The sequence below is a fragment of the Amphiprion ocellaris genome, chromosome 13 (assembly GCF_022539595.1).
Source record: "Amphiprion ocellaris isolate individual 3 ecotype Okinawa chromosome 13, ASM2253959v1, whole genome shotgun sequence".
In the NCBI taxonomy this organism is placed as follows: Eukaryota; Metazoa; Chordata; class Actinopteri; family Pomacentridae; genus Amphiprion; species Amphiprion ocellaris.
This window is the reverse complement of record NC_072778.1, coordinates 30,242,782-30,265,098: the sequence shown is the minus strand read 5'-3', so window position 1 is coordinate 30,265,098 and position 22,317 is coordinate 30,242,782. Positions and strand designations below refer to the sequence as shown.

The following is a 22,317-nucleotide window of genomic DNA, read 5'->3' as shown; positions in this document are numbered from 1 at the left end:
GGATACTTGGCTTGGACACACATACACAGACACATACACGCACGCACGCACGCACGCACGCACGCACGCACGCACGCACGCACGCACGCACGCACGCACGCACGCACGCACGCACGCACGCACGCACGCACACACACACACACACACACACACACACACACACACACACACACACACACACACACACACACACACACGCTGCGTACATCTTGGCTGGTCCATTTTGCAGCCACATGTGTGTGATGGTGCGTGGATCAGAAGTAGGGCAGCAGCAGCAGCGTTACCTAACTCACCCAGAAAAGACATGTGGGGAGTTTGAGCAGAGCCCCTCTCTCTGATTACAGCTTCCTGTGCACAAAAACCATCAATCACACTCATGCAAACAACAACTCATCGGCCTTTTATACAAGCAAATGCGCACAAACATTTGGCCACACAAGGAGAAAGTCTTAAACACACGACACCAGACGCACACATGGAGGTACTCGCTAAGAATGTACAGTGAGAGTTCAAGACTGTTTGGTAATCATTAATACTACATCAAATAAATCAATTGGAATCTATCAGTCTGATTAGATTTATTATCAGCGATCTTTCAGTTTTTCTCATTGGATCTGTCATTTAACTCGATGTCATTGAAAAGGAAGGACACTGGTCAGTGATCCATAGAGGATAAATACAGTTTGAATAAATCAATGAATAAATAAGTTTCTATTATAAGTCCAGTTAATGGAACTGTGCTCGAAAACTGGCAGATGAAAAAACAAACACGAGAGAAAAACTGATATAATTTGTTCTTTACTCACCTTTTATGTACAAGACAAATTCTCAAAAGGCAATACAAAATAAAACAAAATGCATAACATATTTAGTTACTGTAAAACATGGATTAAACTGATACAAAGGAAGCTGTGACTCTTTTTTCCTTTAGCGATGCTTCACATCCTGCAGCCAACCAAACTCCAAGTGATTAAGAATCTTTATACTGATTTAAGTTTCATTTACAAATCAAAAATCATGATCCACAACACTCTGCAACATTACAACGCCATGAAAAAGTATTAAAAACACAACAATGTGATGATATTGATTCCTGAACAGCATACTTTTTGGAGACATCACATTTGTGTCTGTAGTTATGTATTCAAAATATCAAAAGAAAAAATTGAAAGTATATTTTACACTGACAGCCGGAAACATGTGGGACACTCAGCACTCACTAAGACAACAAATATTATTAGTTTACTGTCTGTAGATCAAGTTAAGAAGGAATCTGCTCATCTTAAAAATCTTATACAGAAACTGGAGCTTGAAAAGTGGATCAGAGATTGTGACCAAAACGTGACACCAGCAGCAGCCAGTTCTGTCAATTTTTCTTCATCTTAATTTGGATGTTTTCCCAATTAAGTCTCAGATTGTGAAGATTTTCCACATTCCCCGAAATGTGAGCAAGAATCACTGCCTTAAAATAAACACAAAGAAACACCGGCAGAAACAGAGCATCGTTCATTCTGAAGACAGAACAAATAAAATGCTGAACCTGCCATTAAATAACGACTCCTTCTTCCCTTTTCTCAAACGTTTGTGATATCAAGTGGACTCATCTAAGTTAGATAAAAGTTAATATTTACTGCTGTGAGGCTACAAATATTTTCTCTCATCCAGGCACCTTTAACATACTAAGACTGTTGAAAAAATATGGATCCACTTCAAGTAGGATGCATTAACTTTCAGGATCCTACTTTACAACATAAAGAAAACACAGTCTGTCTTCAGCTGTGATTGGACGCTTTGCACCAATCAGAAGCCTGGAGGCAGGAGAATAAGAAATTTGTGTGCAAATGCATTCTGGTCCATACAGGCCCTTTCAGATCTGACCCACTTGGGCCTGCTTGGAGCCACCTCGGGGCCATGTACCAGACCTTACCTAACCACTGGCCCCATCACTGGACTATCTGAGGCATCTCGCTCCAGGCTTTGGCCTTTTTCTTGGCCAGCGCCATCCAGGGGGGCTCGTCCTGGGGCAAAGCCGGGGACGGCTGGGCTCGCTGGGAGGAAGCCGTCTGCCCTGAAGGCCCTGGAGGTCTCGTGGCAGACTTCTCCGGGGCGGTTCTTGGTAAAAACGGAGGGGAGGTGACTGGAGACGTCTTGGACGGGGAGGTGGGTTTGGTGAAAGAGGTTGGGCTTGTGCAAGAAGGAGATTTTGGTAGAACTGGGACTGGAGTTGGGGGGGATCTTTGGGGTGGGGTAGGTTGTTGTGGATGTTTCGCTGTGGCAGGGGGCAGCTGGGGTTTCGGGGCAACAGGACAGGGAGGCGGCTGGGATTTTGAAGGCTGAGGTGGCACCGGAGCTGGAGGAGAAAGAGCCCTCCTGGTGTCTTTTTCTGCAGACACTGATGGTTTACTGATGTCCAACAGACTCACTGGGGGAATAAAAAAAACAAAACAAAACACATAAACTTTTAAAAAAACTACAGTCGAATTTATACTGAAGGAATTAGTGAGACTGATGCTGAGTGATATTACTTTCAAATTATTTCAGAATTATAAGAACACTCAGTGACTTCAGAGTTACAATGTGATGAAATGGAGGTTTCAAAACCTTTTTTGATCAGGGTCAGATGTATTACAACATAAAACTGATGAAATAACTAAGTTTTTGAGCTTATTTTTATCATTATTATATTATGTTATAATAAATTGAACATGGAGTCAGCTGATATTATCAACCTATTACAGAGACATCAGCGTCTGTGTGCACTATGAATTATGTGCTGATATGAAAAATTCTTTGTACAAAATATAACATAACAAAAGATGCTTCGAGTGTCTTTACACAGTTTGGACTCTGCAGCACATGTAGCAGAGAACATATCACAACTGAGCTGACAGTAATGCACAGTCAACTCGTGTCTTCACAGTGAGTTTTAACTAGTTAATGAAATACACTCTGTATATATAAAGATTATTAACTCATGATATTATCAGTACTTTTGGGCTCTACTTTGCACTATACTACTGTTCAAAAGTTTGGGGTCACCCAGACAATCTCATGTTTTCCATGAAAACTCACACTTTTATTCATGTGCTAACATAACTGCACAAAGGTTTTCTAATCATCAATGAGCCTTTCAACACCATTAGCTAACACAATGTAGCATTAGAACACAGGAGTGATGGTTGCTGGAAATGTTCCTCTGTACCTCTATGGAGATATTCCATTAAAAATCAGCTGTTTCCAGCTAGAATAGTCATTTACTGCATTAACAATGTCTAGACTGTATTTCTGATGAATTTAATGTTATCTTCATTGAAAAAATGTTTTGCTTTCAAAAATAAAGATTTCTAAGTGACCCCAAACTTTTGAATAGTAGTGTATGTTCGTAGATAGTATAGTAATAGTAAAAACTGTATGTAGTGAATGTCTATGAGATTTTTGTTAAATATAAGAACTGCATACAGTTTCATATAGGACTGTAGGACTTGTTCTTTCATGAATAGCTTTAAAAAAATATGCAAATATGTTCAAATTTGAAAGAAACTGCTCTAATTACAGCCCAAATAGACACATATCGAGTATTTATACCATAAACAGTCTTTGAGATACAAGTAAAAAAAAGCACTATAACTTAAATAAATGTAAGTGCTGTAACACAGCCACCAGACTGTGTGATGTGACAGTAATTTATATAGTACTCATGTAACACTGTACAATGTGATAATATAAATGAGTTCGAACCTTGGAAATGAATAGAACCATCTGCAGTCAACAAAAGTAAGTCTCACATCTGAATTTCTTCTAAATTGCTGTGTGCAATTACTACAAACATCCACTATCACAGAGATCTTACAGTGTGGAGGGTAAAATGGATGCAAAGTGAACTTAATGTCAGTGTTGCAGTAGCAGATGATGACCAGATGGGGGCAGCATTGCATCAGTGAAAACTAAATTTGCACACAACAAGCTGAGGTGCTGCAGAAAGTATTCTGTATGCTTGAAACGTGCCTACAGCAATATTCCTTACATAGAAGAGACACAAATAGGTTTTAGTCAACTCCAAAATGTTAAGCATTAAAAAAAAACGTTATGTAGTTCAATATTTTTAAGCTGCCAGACATTTTTGTTCATCAAATGGTCAAAAATGACAGCGAAAAAGCACTCATTTCTGTCATATAAGGTCACACAGACCCATTGCCCAGTGCACAGACCACCCCCACATTCACCTTCTGGAAAAACCCTGGCAGTCCATATTGTTAGGCAGATCACTACTTTCAAATCTAAATCCCAGTTAGACTTCACAAAAGGAAGTTTATTTAAATGCTGTCTTTCATGAATGGGTTTTGGCTACACAATATTTTTTTGCAATTTCACATTCAAGCATGTGTGTGTCTGTGAGCTGACCTTTTCCTGTGGATTCAGCCGTTTTGTTGCTTTGCTCTTTGCTGGCAGCTGAGCTGACATACATCGGCAGCGAAGACTTTCTCTCCTGTTCCTCCTGATAAGGAGAAAAGAGCAGCGGCAGATCAGTCAGTTACACAGACTATGTGGCTGGAAATGTGTGGTGATGGACTAAACAGTCAAACCATTCTGGTGCACCTCCATCTGAATCATGGATTTTTTTTACTATGTTGCAGAAGAAAATTTTAACATTGACAATCTGTCTTCCTTACATTGCTAGAAAATTACTCATGTATCCCTGGATGTTGGTATAATGACAGAACAGTACCACTGTGTCGTGAACTTTTCAGTGACTCTCTTGCTCAACATGATGATCACAGTGGCATGTGTCGCTTTCTCATCCGTAAGATTACCTTCTTGACAGTAATCTCCTCCAGTGAGTTTTCTTTATAGATTTTCTGTTTCTGTTTGGCCACAGAAATCCAGCTGGGAGACTCAGATCCAGCAGAAACACTTCGGCCTGCAGCTGGGTCTGAATCAATAACACAGCAGACACACTGTTAAACACTGTTGCTTCACTTTTCGACATTTTAGACTGTTACACCGGAGCAGATTACACATAGAGAAACCCTGCAAACAATGTGCAGTTAGCAGAAAAACCCTTTGCTACATGTGAATGTGAAAACACACCTGAGACACGCTTCGGTTTCGCTCCACTGTCTCCAGTTACTTCTGGTTTCTTAGGGAGGGCAGGTTTGTTGCTGATTGGCTGAGATAAAGAGGGCTTAACACTGATTGGTAGAGATTCAACTTTACAGCTGGTTGGCTGAGTCGGAGATTCAAGGGAAGGCTGGATGACACACAAACACAAAGTCAGACAGTAAATACAGTATATAAATCCTATGTTAATTGATTGTTTTTGGGTCAAAATATAATTGTGGGACTTTTTAGAACATAGTTGACATTTTTGCTCTTTTCAAGCCTAAAATCAACATGGCCGCCTATAACCAAACACCACCTGGCATTTTTACAGAAAGATATTTCTAAAATATTACATATACAATTCAGTAAAATTGAAAGTTATTTATAAAGATATTGTAGTAAACCTGTTGACATGCCATAAATCCACACTTGACTCAAACACTACTTTATATTAAATAACTCTGAAAGCCTTGGAGTCTTTTCTTCAGGAGGAAATGACATCATGTGGAGCAGGTCATGTGATCTGGAATTAACACACTTCCTTGAGAGGTGTTTTTGTAATGGGGAACTTAGTTGAAAGTGATTTCTGGGACACAGATACAATTTGTTTTTTTCATATAAAATTTGATATATTGCCAAAAAGAAATATCTGTCATGATTATCTCAACTTAATAAAAAGAACACAATCAAAACAATTTTTGAATAAGCTCATTTTATTATTGGTTAGCTAATTAGAAGGTGGTTGTTATTAAATTCAGATGGTTATTTAGTTGACATTTTACTGATATCCAGTCATTTTTATTAATAAGTGATTGTTTCCAAAATAAATAATTATGGAATTTGTAAAGACATGATCATCATGAACATAAAAATCTTTTTTCTTTACTTTTAATAAAAATGTATGCAAGATATATCCCATGGACTTCAGAAGACACTCAATTTTATATTGACCTTTTTATTTATTTATTCATTTTTGTTTTGGCTGCTTAGGGGCAGCAAAAAGTAACTATAAACACAAAACTAACACGGACTTCTTTTACATGGACTTGAATGAGCATCATATCCTCATTTCATAATCCTGAATAAACCTTTGTCCTGTTTTTTTAGAAGCACAACTATGTGCTTTCACTGTTTAATGCTGTAGCAACCAGAGTAGGCGGGCAAGTAGCAAATGGGCACAATGACAAAGTCTACTGTAAGTCCTAATGACCTCCGACCAGAACACATTTGCTAAATCAAGCAAGGATTAACTTGCACAATAATTCTATACTATAGTGACACATGCAACAGTCACTTTCGTGGCTCAATCATGAGTCTATGGCCTAAAATAGCAGTAACAGTACATGATAGATGTCTGTTATGCCCAACTTGAATTCTAAATTAATCGATCTATTAATAATGTCGCATTAAGTCAGAAAATTATTCAAATTTATTACACCTGTTTGACAGCTGACAAAAAGAAAGGCTCAGGATCAAGATTCATGCTTTGATTGGCCCAGACATCCCATGTTAAGGCTGTTTAAAGGCCCATAAATCTCTTAAAAGGGTTGACTCAAGCTGAAGTCTGCAGCATGATGTTTCAAAGATAACTTCAGCTTCTTGCAGGATACCGAAGCTGAACATCTTCACCGTATATAAGATTGGCTGCTTTGTTTCAGAAACATCACTAGTAACTACACGGTCTGCATTAATCACCTCTGTGTTTTCCTCCTCTGAGCTGAAGCGAAGCAGACCTGACGTCTTCCTCAGCCGAACTCCAAATGGATTGTCTGGGTTTCCTTCCACCACCACAGAGCTCTCTGTAGAATAAAAGGTGGAAAGAGTTGGTTGGTGATTTATTTCTGCTCAAACTGCATGTTCACCTCCAGTCACTTAGGCCGAGACACTAAAACAGGCCAAAAAACACAAATAAGTCTTCATGACTGAACTCTGGACATGTTTCCTACCTTCTGTGCTTGCAGCAGTGGAGATCTGAGGTTTAACTGGCACCGGTGTTGTATTGTTCTGTGGTTTGGCAGTGGTGCATCCTGTATTCCTCAGTCTACTGGGGCTCAACACCAACTCAGCTTTTGCCTCATTTGCTGGTTCTGGTTTCACGACGGATTCCTCTTTGGTGGCAGCCTCCACGTCCTCACTTTGGGGTCCAGTGACGGCAGAAAATGAAGAGACGCAGGCAGGTGGGGAAGAAGGAGGTGTGAGACTTTTTGTTCTCTGCCAGGCCGGAGCGATGGTGAAGCGGACTTTATTCTGATCCAAACTGCAGGGCGGCTGGTTGACCGTTTCTTCCACAGATGCAGGAGTTGTAGCTTCTCGTTCCTGGATGGACAGTTGGTCGTCTTCTTCCACACAGTCAGACGGCTCTTCAGTTACAGATGCAGTATTCGGCTCTGTGGAGTCAGGAGACTCAGTGATACTTTCACCGGGATCTGCAGCAGTTGGAGGCAGCTGAAATGTGGTTTTCTCTGAGCTGGGAGAGACCAGATTAATGTGGATGGTGCTGGTCTTACTGGGACTGGTGGCACCACTGTCTTGTGAATGAGCCTCATAATGTGACTCTGGAAGAGACAAAGAAGGCGGCTTGGAAGAAACAGGAGCTTGTTCTGTGGCTTCACTGGGTTCCTTTTCAACCTCTTTCACGTCTAAATGGGAGATTATTTCTACACTATCCTGCTCTTGGTCATCTTCAGGTTGATCTACATCAGGTTGGTTTGCTTCCACATCTTCCTCTTGGTCTGATTTTTGATCCATGAGGTCGATCTGAACGTCCTCCTCAGCTCCCTCTTCACCATCCGAGTTCTGGTTGAAGTTTTCTTGTTCTTTCTCTTCCAATGTGTGTTCTTGGTCACACGGCTCTGTTGGGATGTCATCATCATCATCCTTTGTGGGCTTTGTGGTCTCAACTCCAAGCACCACACATTCGTCATCCTCCTGCATTGGTATGGCACTTTGAACTTCTTCTGCATCAGGAAGCATCTCAGTCCTCTCTTCTGCCTCTTCCTCCTCTTCTTCCATGGCTTCCTCTGCCTCCTCAGCTCCCCTCCCATCATTCATCTCAACCTCCTCATAGCCATCTTCTTCCCCTTTCTCCTCAATCTCTGGCTCCTTCTCCAGCTCTGTGTCCTCCTCCTCTTCCTCATCCTCATCATCTTCTTCCTCTTTCCCTGCCTGGCTGATTGTTTGTCTTGTATGCATATCTTCTTCTTCCTTAGGTTTAACTTCCACTGCCTCCTCCACCTGTCTTTCCTCAGCATCCTGGAAGACAAAAGATGATGCAAACAAAAGTACAAACATAAGCAGTTTGACTCTCCAAACCTGTTTCCGAAGAAGATCTAAAGACATTTAACTGACTCCATTTGGTTGAATGACGGGTTAGTTTGTAGAATAGACAAATTCACCAGCAATAGCCTCAAGATCTTCATGCAAATTGCTGAGGAGGAACATCTTTCATTGCATCTGACAATGTCAAACACCTGAAACAGTATCAGTTCTTTCTCTGCTGTCTCCTGTTCTAGTCACGGAGCAATTTTGGATTTGCAGCTCAATATCAAACATCGGCATTTTTTTTTTTTACTGATGCCACTAAAATTTTGTTTGTCTGTCGATTTCCAACAGCAGGACTTCAATTTGTGGCATGAAGGTATTTAGTTTTGCAGAACAGAACAGGTTGCCTAATGTAAAGAGACACTCAACAGCTTAGTTGAAATTTAGGATCATATGCAGTTTAAAAGGTTACAAATACAGATAGTTCTAACAAATAATCAAAAATCCTTACATCATGTTCACGGAGTCTGTCCACATCTAGGTCTTCCTCCTCCTCTGCTTCCTCCTCTCCACCTTTCACCTCTTCTTGGACAGTACCCACTACTTCTTCTTCTTCTTGCCAGGAAGGAGTGTCAGCCTCCTTTTCTTCTTCTGTGGTCTGAGCTGACAGGACGGAGCTCGAGTGAGGTGCCTGATAACCGACAGGCTCGTCCACATTTTCCTCCTCTTCCTTCACCTCCTCTGACATCTCTTCATCTTCTCTCTCCTCCTTCACCTCCAGGACGACGCCTTCAGTTTCCACATCCAGAGAAACGAGGGGAGTCTTCAAGGAGCTCAGCACCTCCTGTAGGAATGAACTCTCCTCCTCCTCTCTGGTTTCCTGGACTCTGTCATCGTCTTCTGCTTCTGATGCCGAATCACTTTCATCCTTGTTCTCCTCGGATTCATTGGAAAAGCCTGGAGAGTCCAGCAAATACTCTCTGGAGACAGCAGGGGGCTCTGGTGTGGCTCTAGAAGCAGAGATCAAGTTGTAAGACTGATAAGAGAACAAAACAACAACAAGCTGCAGTGCTGAGAAGAGGAAATACTGTCTAATCACCTGGGACTGTCAGCGGAGGAGGCACTGGAGCTGGGTTTGGAGGATGGCGGGTGCTCCGAGGCTTCCTCCTCTGAGAGACTCGGCTCAGGAGGAAAGGAAGTGTCCGGGCTGTGAGAAACTTCCTGTTCAGTCGGCAGCTCGTCCTCTTCCTCCTCCCTCCTCTGCTCCTTATCTCCCAACAGGGATTCTCTGGAATGCTGTGGTTTCTGTTTCTTCTCATCCTCATCATCGTCTTCTGTCTGCACTTTTGCTTTCAGCTGATCAACAATTAGATCTGATTCACAGACAGAAACAAAAATCTCATGAATCACGCTGATAGCACACAAAGGCAGCAATTATATGAGAGTCTGCACCCTTGAATATAAAAATGAAACAAAGTTAAATTAAAATCTCATTATTCATTTGTGTCCACATGATATTTAACCAAATTCTGAAATATTCTAGTTTCCATTTGCTAACTTGAAAATGCATAATATTCCAAAATTAGAATAAAAATGTTGCATGCACGCCTAAACAGTTCACACTACTTGCTATTATGTAATAAAATGTGATATTGATCCTTTTATTACAGAAAAAAAAATCTAAATTTTAACATTTAACTGCAAACCTTTTAGATCTGACTTTTAATCATAATTTCATTTTTCCATATTGGCAGCCATTTTTTGAAAAATGTCAAAAAGAGAAAAAGTATAAATTTTAAATTACTCCAGTTTTACTTTAAAACTTTGATAACTAAATTTCACTGTCATTATGGGAATGTCATGAGAAAATGAAAACAATGTGTCTTGTTTATGGTCAGTTGGGGCATGTTTTATACATTTACAAACTATAAAATGAATAAACTTTCTTTTAATTTTGTCATAAGTTACGTTCACTAAAGTGGAATATAAAATAAAAATTTAATTTAGATTCTTTCACTGTAATATTGGGACTCAAACACTTCCATAGAAACAGACTTATTGATTTGAAGTGACACATAAGATGGAACAGATTTGAGCTGAATAAAGCTGATCTGACCTTCTATCCTCCTTTGCTGTCGCTCCTCCAACGCTTCAGTTTCTGTTTCTAGTATCGAGGTTGTCAACATCTCCTCCACAGCGCCTCCTTCTGGTTTCTGCTCCAACCGCTGCACAGACACATTAGCAATAAATCAGAATCATCAGTTACGCTGATGTGATCAAGTCAGAGTCCTTCAGCCTGATGATCTACTGTACAGCGGTACAGGACACAGGTTTCATTGGTTGACCCTACACGTTGATATGTTGTTTGGTAAAGCAGTTTTAACCACATTATTCACCCACAGCTGGCTAAACTGAATATATCAATAGATATATTAAATCTGATGAGAAAACTGAGCCACTGCAGCGCCATACGAGCAAGATCTACCTCAGAAACAGCAGCTATGAAACGTGGAAAAGAACATTTACAGCATATTAAATGATCGACAGATAAAATGGACACAATCTGTTCCAACTCCTGACCTCTGGTAGCTACACACCACTCATTATAAATCCCAATCCTGAATTACTATATACACTGTATGTCACATACATGTTTATATTTCATCCTAGAGATGCAGCTCTTTCATCCACTATCACCATCCAAACTTATGTATATAAGGTGTCAATAACTTTGCGTTTATCGTTTATTGACTATAATTGCACTAAACTTTGGTTCAATGTAATTTTGCACTAAAATTCCGCTTCACTCTAAACATGCTCTTTTACACATATCTGTAGTTGTACATAGTAGTTTAATGCTCATTTTCCTTCTGTAACCTGTTGCTCTAGTTTAAATGCAGCCGTTTTATTTTGTGTGAGTACTCTGAGTGCTAATAAAATAAAGTCTACTTCCTTGTATGTGTTCATACACCGATCAGCCACAACATTATGACCATGAATAACTTAGATCATCGTGATATAATGCAACGTTCTGCTGGGAAACCTTGAGTCCTGACATTCATGTGGAGTTTTGACATGTACCACCCACCTAAACATTACAGGTCAAGCAACACCACAAACCCTCCTGGCAATAGCAGTCCTTGATGGCAGTTTTCACCCTCAGCAGGATAATGCACCCCGACTCATTGCTAAAACTGCTCAGGAGTGGGCCGGGGAACATGACAGAGCTGAGGTGTTCCCCCAGGTTCCACACTCCCCAGATCCAAATCTTACTGAGCATCTGTGGGATGTGCCAGGAAAAGCCTGATCTAGGTAGGTCCCACCTTGCAGCCCACAGAATCCACAGAATTCACTGCCACCATCCCAGTCCCACTGGAGGAGGTCCTGCATCCATGCCCCACTGGGTCAGAGGAGTTTTAGCGGCATAAAGGAGACCAACACAATATTAGGCATGTGGTCATAATGTTATGCCTGATCAGTGTATACTTGTCCAAATGAGGTCTTACATAACTTGATTCTATTTCCTGTCCTGCTGTCCATTATTTCTAGTGAAGTAAAGTCAAATATGTTTATAAAGTACATTTAAACCAATGGAAGCTGAATAAAAGTGCTGTACATTTCTAAATAACAACCCTTAAGACATAAACACAATGACTGAAAGACAAATCAGAATAAACATGATAAAATAAACAAACATAAAAAGACAGAACGCAATAAAAGATGAAGTCAGGAGATCAAGCTCTACTTGGATGGAAAGCCAAAAATAAAAATTAGTCTTCAGCAGCGACTTAAATGTTTCTAAAGTCTCAGCAGTTCTTCCATGAAGACACTGGAGCAGCCACTGCAAAGGCTTGATTGCTACTCTAGAGAGATCTTGGAATATGCAAGAGCGTCTCGTTAATCGACCTGAGATGCAAATGTCAGAGTTCTGCTGAATACAGAAGTGCAATTCCATTTTAAACCTTAAAAACAAACAATAACTTCTTGAAATCAGTCGTGAAACAGACAGGAAGCCAGTGGAGATAGGCCAATGTTGATCTCATCTCTTTATCATATTATCATTTCTATTAGCAATAATAGCAATGTACTCATTTATAGGGTTTCTGAACGCTTCAGCTTTGTTAAAAAGAAGTCTAATGCGAGAAGAAGAAGAAGCTTGTTGTCACTCAGTAGTCACAATGATCACAGAAGTTCGAGAGGACTGGAGGAGGAAAAGGCAAACCCTCACAACCAACCATGTTTGCATTTATTACATTTGGGTTGTTCAGTTTTACCTCCAAATAACCTTTTCTTTGATTGTCCCACTGCTCGTGTTTCTTAAAACCTTTTACAGTCTCAGCAATCCCTAACGCCAAACAACAGAAAACAGTGTCCAAATCTCTGAAAAAAAGACCCAGCTTGTAGTGAAGATCATTTACTGGGTGCACCAGTGTGTGTTCATGTTTGGGTTTGTGTAAACGTACGCTGACAGGCTTCCTCTTGTTGCAGGCTTTGTGTCTGAGGCCCAGCTTGTGTTTGGCAGCAGAGTTGTCCAGACAGACGAAGGGGCTGGCCGGCTGGCTGAAGTCTCCTGGAACCACCAGAGGGCTCACGGCTCTGCTGGAGGCTGCATAGGACAGCTGGGAACAGACAGAAGGTTTCACACATAGATTATTAACACAGGAAACAGTTGTTAAGCACTTGTGAATGCAGGTAACTAACTTTCTGCTACATCTGGACTCTAAAAAAAACAAGACAACAGTCTGGACAGACCGCTGGGGGAAGCCCCGCTAAGAAAAAACTGGGATTTGTCCACCCATGTCTTTTGGAAATGGCAACCACATGCCGCTGTATCCACAAAGTCTGTTTCCTGGAGAATCAGCTCCAGACTGAACCGGTCGCCTCGCACACTTGAGTCATCAGTCGCTGACTTGTTTCCAGCTCAAACATTAATCGAGAGAAGAATAGCGGGTGTTGATTATGAGAAAAAGGTGGATTTTCACTTAAATGATGAAGGTGGCAGATAAAGAGGAAAGAGAGCAGCAGCCAGAGAGGAGGAAGTCCAGCTGAATAAATATTAGTCGTCCTTATCTGCAGGACCAACACTTCTCTGTCATCGCTAAAGAAGTACATGATCACTGCATTCTTCTCATTATGGCCCTGCTGCAGAGAAACATTACACTGCTTGAGTCTGTTTTATTAAATGCATGCATAAGTGATATAAAGTATGTCTTTTTTAAAAGTTTATAGTGCATAAAGCATATGTGACTGCTCACATCATTCAACATTATGCCACAGAAAAACTGTTGATTTGTTTTATTTAAAAAAACGAAACTATTATTGCACATTAAATCTGTGTTTGCAAAATGAAAGTCCAACCTAAAAATTACAAACATATGCACCATTTTTAGTGCTTTTGACCTTGGTAAACATAAAACCAAAGCTACAGTGAGCTCAGAAAGTACAGTAGGTTGTTATAATTTGGGTGAAACTTCCCTTTAAAACTGACGAACACCTGGACTGAGAGATGGAGCAGCATTTAGAAGAATATGAACGCAGCTCTGCTTTGATGACGTGTTTTTCGGGTCTCTGTGGGCTGGAGAGCCGGGGTGAGGCCGACTCTGAATACTATAACTACAAGCAGACATGCTGACTGCCAAAGAAACCATTGGAATGCACTGTGAACACACACACAGACACACACAGTAGGTCAGTGGAATAACATGTACAGTACTGAGGCTGGAGAAAAGAGAAAAAGAAGGTCAGGAAAACAGAGGAGGAAAGAGAGAAAGCAGAGGAAGAGGAGGTCGAGCTGCAGACTTCCATTTAAGGTTTGAGGAGCAGATAGAGGATTGGTTCTGATCACACTCAAAGCACATGACGACTATTTACTGAGCTACAGGTGAGCATTTGTGTATGAACTGAAACTAAAGATGAAAATCTGACATGTACTGTATCTAATTTAAGAAGTGCCAACATGAACTCTATTTATATCCAGACAGGATGAAACAAAACGCTGGTATTTAAAGAAGGAAATAGACTTTCGAGCTTAAGTCTGACAGCATCAAATGGTGTTTAGTTGATGTTTCAACTAAATTTAAATTTCACTATCAGTCTCACAATCTGATAATGACGTGGTATTTTAAAGCTTGATAGAGCCCCTTAAAGCCTTTTTTTTCCAAGACACAAACAAAAAACTGACATTACTTTATACAGGTGAAACAGACAGAACATTAGCATTCCTTTGGAGTTGTCTTTCTGGCCAACTGATTATTATTTGTTCTCCTTTTAGCTCCATCTGGTCGTAGTTGTTAGCAGGTAAGAAGGCAGTGCTATGGTTATCAGCTAGTTAGGTGTTTGTTGCTAAGCAGCAGCTCGTGTACTGTGGGCTTATTACAGCTTTTTATTAAAACAGTTTGAATTGATGCAGATGAGAACTGTGAGACTGAACTGGAAAACCAAAATAATGAGCTTCATGTTGATAAAATGTTCTTTACAGCCGAGACCAACAGACTCCAGTGATAATTTTTGTAGGTTTGTCACTACAAGACACTCTTTCTGTCAAACACAGAGGTATTTCATTCATCACTCATATAAAAAAAGAAAACACTCAGAGAGTGCAGTGCTTCGTCAATGGCTGCTCAGTCGTTGTATCATTTCTGACAGCTGAAATCTTGACAAAAGTTGTGGCAGAAATCACGGCACCATAGAATGTGTCCATTTAATATAGATGTACCCACAAACAAAATGACGTTGCGCTGAGCACAGGCGTGTGTTATGCATGTGTACGTCATATACGGATACCGAATCACGTGACCTAAATATGTAGCGGGTGACGGGAATTGATGCGACTCAGAAACACCCCCACAATTTAATCAATTGTTCCTTGTGCTCTTTTATGCTTGTCTGAATGGTTCCAATGTTTTTAATGTTTTAATGTAAAGCACATTGAGTTGCCCTCGTGTAGGCAATGTGCTATACAAATAAAGCTGCCTTGCCTTGCATCATTATCGACAAATAAGCCCTGAAAAGTCTGCAGCGATGGATATGTAGTAGATCACAATCATGTGATCATCAGCAGGCAGCTGATGTAGTGTTCACTTGTTGTCATAGTTACAGTGACACGTGAAATATCTTGTAATGATACAGAAATCTTTAACAAATCCATGCATCCAGATTATAAGCCTCATCACTGCCAAAATCTAATCACTTGGTCCTTGTGTCATTTCTGACGTTCCCTGAAAATTTCATCCCAATCCGTCACACCGTTTTTGAGTAATGTTGCAAACAGACAGACAGACAGACAGACCAACGCTGATCAACACAACTCTGCTGAGGCTGCACCTCCTTGGTAGAGTAAATATTGATTAACGTAGCTGTAACTTGATGAACATATACTGATCGGTGGGTTTAGCACTGTGTTTCTCTTAAAAACAGCTAGAAATGATGAAATTAAAGCTGTGAGACTGTATCAAAACATTAGAGTGGGCTGGAAAACCAAAATACTGAGCTTAAAGGTGATAGATTGCTTTTCATGACTTCTTTTTACTTGTGCATTGTTAGCTCAACCATTGCTCTTACAAAAATATTAATTAGTGCAGCTTTAATGTGCTATACACTACTGTTCAAAAGTTTGGGGTCACCCAGACAATTTCATGTTTTCCATAAAAACCCACACTTTTATCCATGTTCTAACATAACTGCACAAGGGTTTTCTAATCATCAATGAGCCTTTCAACACCATTAGCTAACATAATGTAGCATTAGAACACAGGAGTGATGGTTGCTGGAAATGTTCCTCTGTACCCCTATGGAGATATTCCATTAAAAATCAGCCGTTTCCAGCTAGAACAGTCATTTACCACATTAATAATGTCTAGACTGGATTTCTGATTCATTTAATGTTACCTTCACTGAAAAAATGCTTTTCTTTCAAAAACAAGGACATTTCTAAATGACCACAAACTATTGAATGGTAGTGTATGTGAACTGATCAGCCACAATAATAAAACCACTGAATGGTGAAGTGAATGACACTGATCATCTTTTGTTAAAATTAAATGTTTTGCTGGGAAACCTTGGGTCTTTGTATTCATATGGATGTTATACTGACATGTAACACCCCATATGGCTCTACCCAATGGTGACAGCCTCTTCCAGCACGACAATGACCCCCCAAAAAACTACAAAAACATCTCAGGGATGACTCAAAGAACAGAAAGAAGTGCCCAAAGTGTTGACCCAGCCCCCAAACTCCTATCTGATCAAGCATCTAACACATCTAAACTTGGACATCTCAAATTTAGAGCCATAAACTCAAGAACTGTGTTCTTAAATATGTGTGACAAATCTGCACTCCTTTGGTTCAGCCATAGTAAATACAGATGGATTGACCTAAACCAAGCGCTCCGGGTGATTAAACTGATATAAAATGCATGTGTACCCTAAAGTTTTTAAAATGCCACAATAAAATCAACTTCATTTTCCAAACAGAATCTAACACAAGCTCACAAAGCACTCTTTGCCCCCATGAAGTCTGTTGTGAATTCTCCGTCTATGGAAAAATTCCAAAGTGTGCCACTGCAACAGTAACTCATATGTCACTGTAGCCCTCCTTGATCACATTCCAGTGTGTGGAATGCACTTTAAAAAGGGGATATTTTCATTTTCTTTGTGTGTGCATGTCTTAGTAGCAGGCCATTTGTGGCTCTTTCCACTGGGAAAATGACCGTCCAAAAAGCCATCCGAAATTGCTAAATCTGCACTATCATTAAATGCTCGTTTGTCATACTTTGCTGACTGTGCTTTTAGGCCACATTATAGCCGGCGAAACTAAATGGATAGTTGAGGTTTTTTAGGACATTTGTCTTATCACGAATTGGCACTTCATCCTTTCCATCCAAAAAGTTCTCATTTTAAACTGACAGCATCGTTAGGGAGCATAAGGGACATTTTTAAGTCGCATGGGCCAAACCACAAACATCCATAAAGGAAGTTAGGAGAACAACTATTTATGGATATAAAAGGAGAAAGTAAAAGAGAGAACAACAGATGGGGAAAGATAAGGTGAAAACATAGATAAAGAGGTCAAATTTGCATAAAGGGAGCGCGTATTTAGAACCAAGAGCGGTTTTAGTGATTAGACGTGATCATGAGATGTTTTTAAAGTCACATGAGAAGACATTTTACAATCGCACAAAGCTCGACAGTCAAACAGCCTGAAGCTTCCTCCTGGCTTTAATAAATCACATTTTATAGTATCAGAGGAGCTGAAATGATGAATTGAGCTGTTTAGATGGGGACAAGGGAATTGTTAAAATGCTATTTCAATTTTAAAATAGCATCAGGTTTAGAAGTTGAGTGGCTTCAGCACAGTGGGTTTAGCCTTTCAATGTGGAGGCTACAGTGTCTGCAAATTAGTCAATTATGACTAATTATTCCTGTCAGTAATTCATAAACATAAGGCTAAAACTGCCTCTAATGCTCAAGTGTGGGTTTCCTGTTATGAGGTTTTTGTATTGCACTTCCTGGATTTTTGAAAAATCATGTCAAAGTCAAATAAACATATCAAATGTTTATAGGCAGAAAGCTGCACAGAACTGAATCCAGCTGTTTTAAGATGTTGGAAGAAGGAGGATGTGGATGAAACTTTAAAGCTGCACTAATCAAATGTTTTGTAGAAGTAAATCCAAAGACGAAATATCATGTCAAAGGGGAAGCTTGAACTATTCCCAAACTCTGTAGGTTTGCTGAGCTTTTTAACATCTTTTAGTTTGTTCATTTGGTTTTATGGCTGTACATTGACGTTAGTGACGGACTGACTCTGGAGTTGGTGGCGACCAAAACAGAGTTAAAAGGAGATTAGATTTGCATTTGGTCAAAAACACAGCTCTAAATGAATGCAACTGCTGAATGCTTGGCTGATACCAAACTAAACAGAAAAACCTGATAATAATATGAAACTTAGTAATCAGCCATTCAAAGGTAATTAATATTGCAGGTAAAATGTGTAATTCCTTTGGTTTTACATCGCTAGAGTCTGTTTACAGGTGTTGTAAAAGGTAATGTAATGAAAGAAAGCCTTTTTTTGTAAATTCTTGACCAAAATGCCAGAAAGGTATAATTAAATGGACCGTGATTCAATGCTGAAATGCAGTAAAATGGAGAAAACTTCCAAAGAAGGTGAACAGTTTTTATAGGCACTTTAAGATAATAGAGCACTTTACTAATCCTGGAGGAAATTCCTGCCACTGTTAGCATAACACCAAAGGAATCTCCAAACAGAGTCGGTCAAGTTTCACTGTGGGTAATGCAGGCGTGAGGAAAGAATACACAGAATAAAAAAAGACAGCATCTCTGTAGGTTTTCAGTGTAAGACTGACAGTGTTATTTGGGTGCAATGCTGAAGTGGTTGAGTACTTTACCTGGTCGTCATCACTGTCTATTCCCTCCAGACTGATGGAACTGTTCCTCTGAGTTTGATTCTGAGAGACGCACAAAGAATGAGGAGTATTAGCGGATGCATCAGCAGAAAACAGGCCAAACCATTATGGAACATGTGTGTTACCATGGCTGTGTGAAGGGTTGTGTATTCAGGTGGACTACAGGGAAGGCCGTCGTCCTCAGACAACGTTCCAGCATCTTCTGTCCTCTTCACACACATCAGAGAAGGAGGAGAGCCCAGTTTGATGGCCTGTTTCAGCTGGAGCTGCACAAAAACAGGAAAACTGGGGTTTAGATGCTCGTATGTGTGAGTCACATATGGCTTCAGCTACTCTGGGGACTTCTTACAAGAATGAAAAATATGAAAACTTGCAGGAAGTGAAGGTGTTTTACAGGTTTTGTGTGCACACCAAATCTCCCAAGCTGTTTCATTAACTACAGCTCTACAAAAAGTTAACAAAGGTGTGTTTGAGCACGCATATTTCTGTCCACAAACTATCCGTCCCTACCTGTGTGAAGTACCATTAACAGGGAATGATTTGTGTGGACAGTAAGCTGGAAATCAAAAGAGAAAGTGTTTTAAGGCTTTTGTGTGTGAGTGTGTGTGGGGTTGGTATCACAGAAACTCAAACAGTCGTGTTATCAGTGTGCTTCTCTGTAGCAGTCACTCAAGGACTCATACTCAGGTACAAAGTTAACACCAGACAATACGACTGTTATGTGGTCAAACTGGATACAGGGTCACAGCAAGTCCTTGAAAAAGACACAAACGCTGCTATTTTAAAGGTTGCTGTTTCATTATCATTACAGTAACTTGAGCTTCCATTAAAATGAGGACATGGAACATCTTAAGAAGCTAAAATGTATTGGTTAAGTAAGTTTAAATTATACGTGGTACACATACATTATACAATACAAAATGTTGTTTGACACAAATCTCTGTACATAAGTGTGACCTGCTTCAAAATTTTAATATTTGCTAAAAATTCAAAGATGTGGCATATTTGCAATGAAACAACAAATATCCAACAAGCTAATGTTAGCATCCTGCCACTACCCATCCTCAAAGTCACGTTTGAAAACACTGACTTTGCACTCCCTGTTTTCTGTTTTCTTGTCTTTCTTTTTAACCTATAGGATTTTCTTTTTAATGTCAGATAATTTTAGTTTAGTGAATGTCTCAGTGTCTCACATCTATGGGTTATGCTAGCGAAGCCATTAGCATGTCAAATTCAGTTAGCTAGCTTTGAAGACGTCACAGATCAACTTTATTCTGGCATTTTATTTCAGCATTTTTAAAGAGCCCCATTCAGATAATTTACTGTTTCAGAATTGTATTTTGGGTGGTTACTATGATATGTTGACACGTGCTAATGATAAAAAATAAGAGCTAAAAACATTAATAAATAAAAAAGCACATTTCCTTAGCAACTCTTTTCACCGTCTTCTCTGAAGTGCTTCGTATTAACTCCTGTCTCTTTAAGGACCCTGTAGCTACCTTGTTTGGCTTAAATATAACAATATCCACAGCAGGTTGTGCCCCTGAAACTCCAGCAAAGGTTGAATTTTCCCATATTTCATGAACAACTTGCTGCAATAATTCTGCATTAAACCATGTGAGGTGGTTCAAGAAACAGAGCTCAGTAAATTGATGGAAATAGAATAAAGGTTTGGGGCTCTACTGCTGAGGAACAGTGGTAAAATAAATTTAAGCCACTGAGTCTTTGCTTTGGCTTTATTTTTGTGAATAGAGAAGCAAATTTGTAGTATTAGTTGTTTTAACTAGCTTTGTTTAAGGGCCAAATTAGCTATGTAGGTATATATGATACATGATGATGTCAGCAAGTCACAGAAGAAATGCCTGGGCTTCAGATGAGGTGTTTCACTCAGGTCAGGAGTAGTGTTTTCTGTGAGAGACAATAATTTCCATTGCCTTGGATTTTAGTATTTAAGTTTGCAGACCTTTAATGTGCACAAAAAAGCTGCTAAAGGAAAGGGAAAACTCAAAACACATAATAAGGGCTCTTTAAATATGATAGTGTTCGAAGTTAAAAATGAATCAGAGCAATCATAATCAGTCATTTATCCTGGCACAGCACAGAAGGGCTTTAAAATAGACCATTCTGTAAGTCAAACTGATATATATAATGTGAAGTAACAAATATTACTAAAATAATACAGATGCTTTAGGTGGCAAACTCAATATTCTCACTGGGATGGGGGTTTGCTTTTCAGGTTTTGAACTGATGACCTCTACAACAGTAACACAAGCCTGTTTGAAATACCAATAAACCAGCGCTGATTTCTACAGTGAGTGACCGACTTACATTCACTCCAACTTTCTAATATCAATGCACCTCGTAACATATTGATCCTTACATAATGTGTTTATATTTGGCTCTGCCCTCATTCTGCTTATCAAACAGGCAGCGCAGCTCACAGGGAGGATTAAGGTCAGGAAATCTCCATCAAATTGTTTTCCACACTAAATTCACTTTATGCAAATTAATGCATTAGCAATTTATATCCAGGCTACATATCTGTGCTGTTTTGTCTGATTTGCATCGATCATCAAACACTCGACTTGTGTCTCATCTGTAAACACACCCAAATACTTCCTCTGTATTTTAGCTACAGGAGAAAGTTTTCCTTTATAGTAAATCCCCTTAAGACTCTGTTTAATTCTCACCCCTCTGCTGCTTAGTTTGGCTGGAGGTCAGTGTGTCCATCTGGGTGTCACGTCTTCCTGTTTTAGCCTCGTGTTGTGACAGACATTTGTTCTAACTGTCTGCTTTTCTTACCATCATCCAGTCCTTTATTTTGGCTTTGACAGAGCTTTAATCAGTCTTTGTGATGAACATCAGTTCTGCCTGTCTGAACTGTCTCATTTGCCACATTACTCTTAATTATGTGTCTACACAGCAGCTCTCAGTGAAAGTTTAACCTTATTTAATGCTACCTGTTACACTCAGGCCTCAGGTGTAATCCCACTAGCTAAATATACAGCAGATCAGCTGGTATTGCTTTGTCTTGTCAACATACTATATACTAAAAATATCATCAGATTGTGATTCTTTATCTGTATTATTCCGTATTAGGCACATCAGAGGTGACTATAATCATAGACCTGAGAGGGATTTAACATCTGCTTTGCTAAACTTTGACCCTGTAGTGAAAAAGCAACTAAAAGCGAAAGGTGATTTTGTCTATTTACCTGCAGGGATTTCACTTTCCCATGAATGCTGTCCTGAGACGCCCCGAGAGCCTCGTTGGCCTCCGACGAGTCCGAAACAAAGACCGAGTCGTGTGACAAGGCCTTGCTGCCCAGACTGATCTTTGACCTTTGGGAAGCAGGAAGACAAAGTGATAAAGCAAAAAGTGAGGTTTCACAGCTTTGAAAACACAACAGAATAAAGAAAACTAGACTACAGGTCTGTGGCTTTTAGAAGAAATGTAGAATTTGTTAAATCCAGGACATAAACATCAGTTAAAGTCATATTTTGTGTTTCTATTAGGTGTGTTATTGCCACATGT

General features: G+C 39.8%; 1 protein-coding gene across 6 annotated transcripts in view; it reads right to left on the bottom strand.

The window, feature by feature from the left end:
• Window positions 1-782: 782 nt before the first annotated feature.
• The window catches only part of zgc:66433 (CRACD like), a 66,324-nt gene continuing 44,789 nt past the window's right edge, over window positions 783-22,317 (bottom strand). For all 6 annotated transcript variants that reach the window (XM_055016679.1, XM_055016681.1, XM_055016680.1 and 3 more), the window contains 13 exons: window positions 21,998-22,124; window positions 18,908-19,048; window positions 18,765-18,824; window positions 12,825-12,980; window positions 10,478-10,586; window positions 9,461-9,734; window positions 8,873-9,371; window positions 7,047-8,352; window positions 6,796-6,899; window positions 5,089-5,248; window positions 4,812-4,930; window positions 4,402-4,495; window positions 783-2,422 (listed from right to left, as the gene is read on the bottom strand). In XM_055016679.1, the coding sequence (XP_054872654.1) occupies window positions 1,944-2,422; window positions 4,402-4,495; window positions 4,812-4,930; window positions 5,089-5,248; window positions 6,796-6,899; window positions 7,047-8,352; window positions 8,873-9,371; window positions 9,461-9,734; window positions 10,478-10,586; window positions 12,825-12,980; window positions 18,765-18,824; window positions 18,908-19,048; window positions 21,998-22,124 (3,628 nt within the window). In that variant the 3' untranslated portion in view covers window positions 783-1,943. The remainder of the gene's footprint in view (window positions 2,423-4,401; window positions 4,496-4,811; window positions 4,931-5,088; window positions 5,249-6,795; window positions 6,900-7,046; window positions 8,353-8,872; window positions 9,372-9,460; window positions 9,735-10,477; window positions 10,587-12,824; window positions 12,981-18,764; window positions 18,825-18,907; window positions 19,049-21,997; window positions 22,125-22,317) is intronic.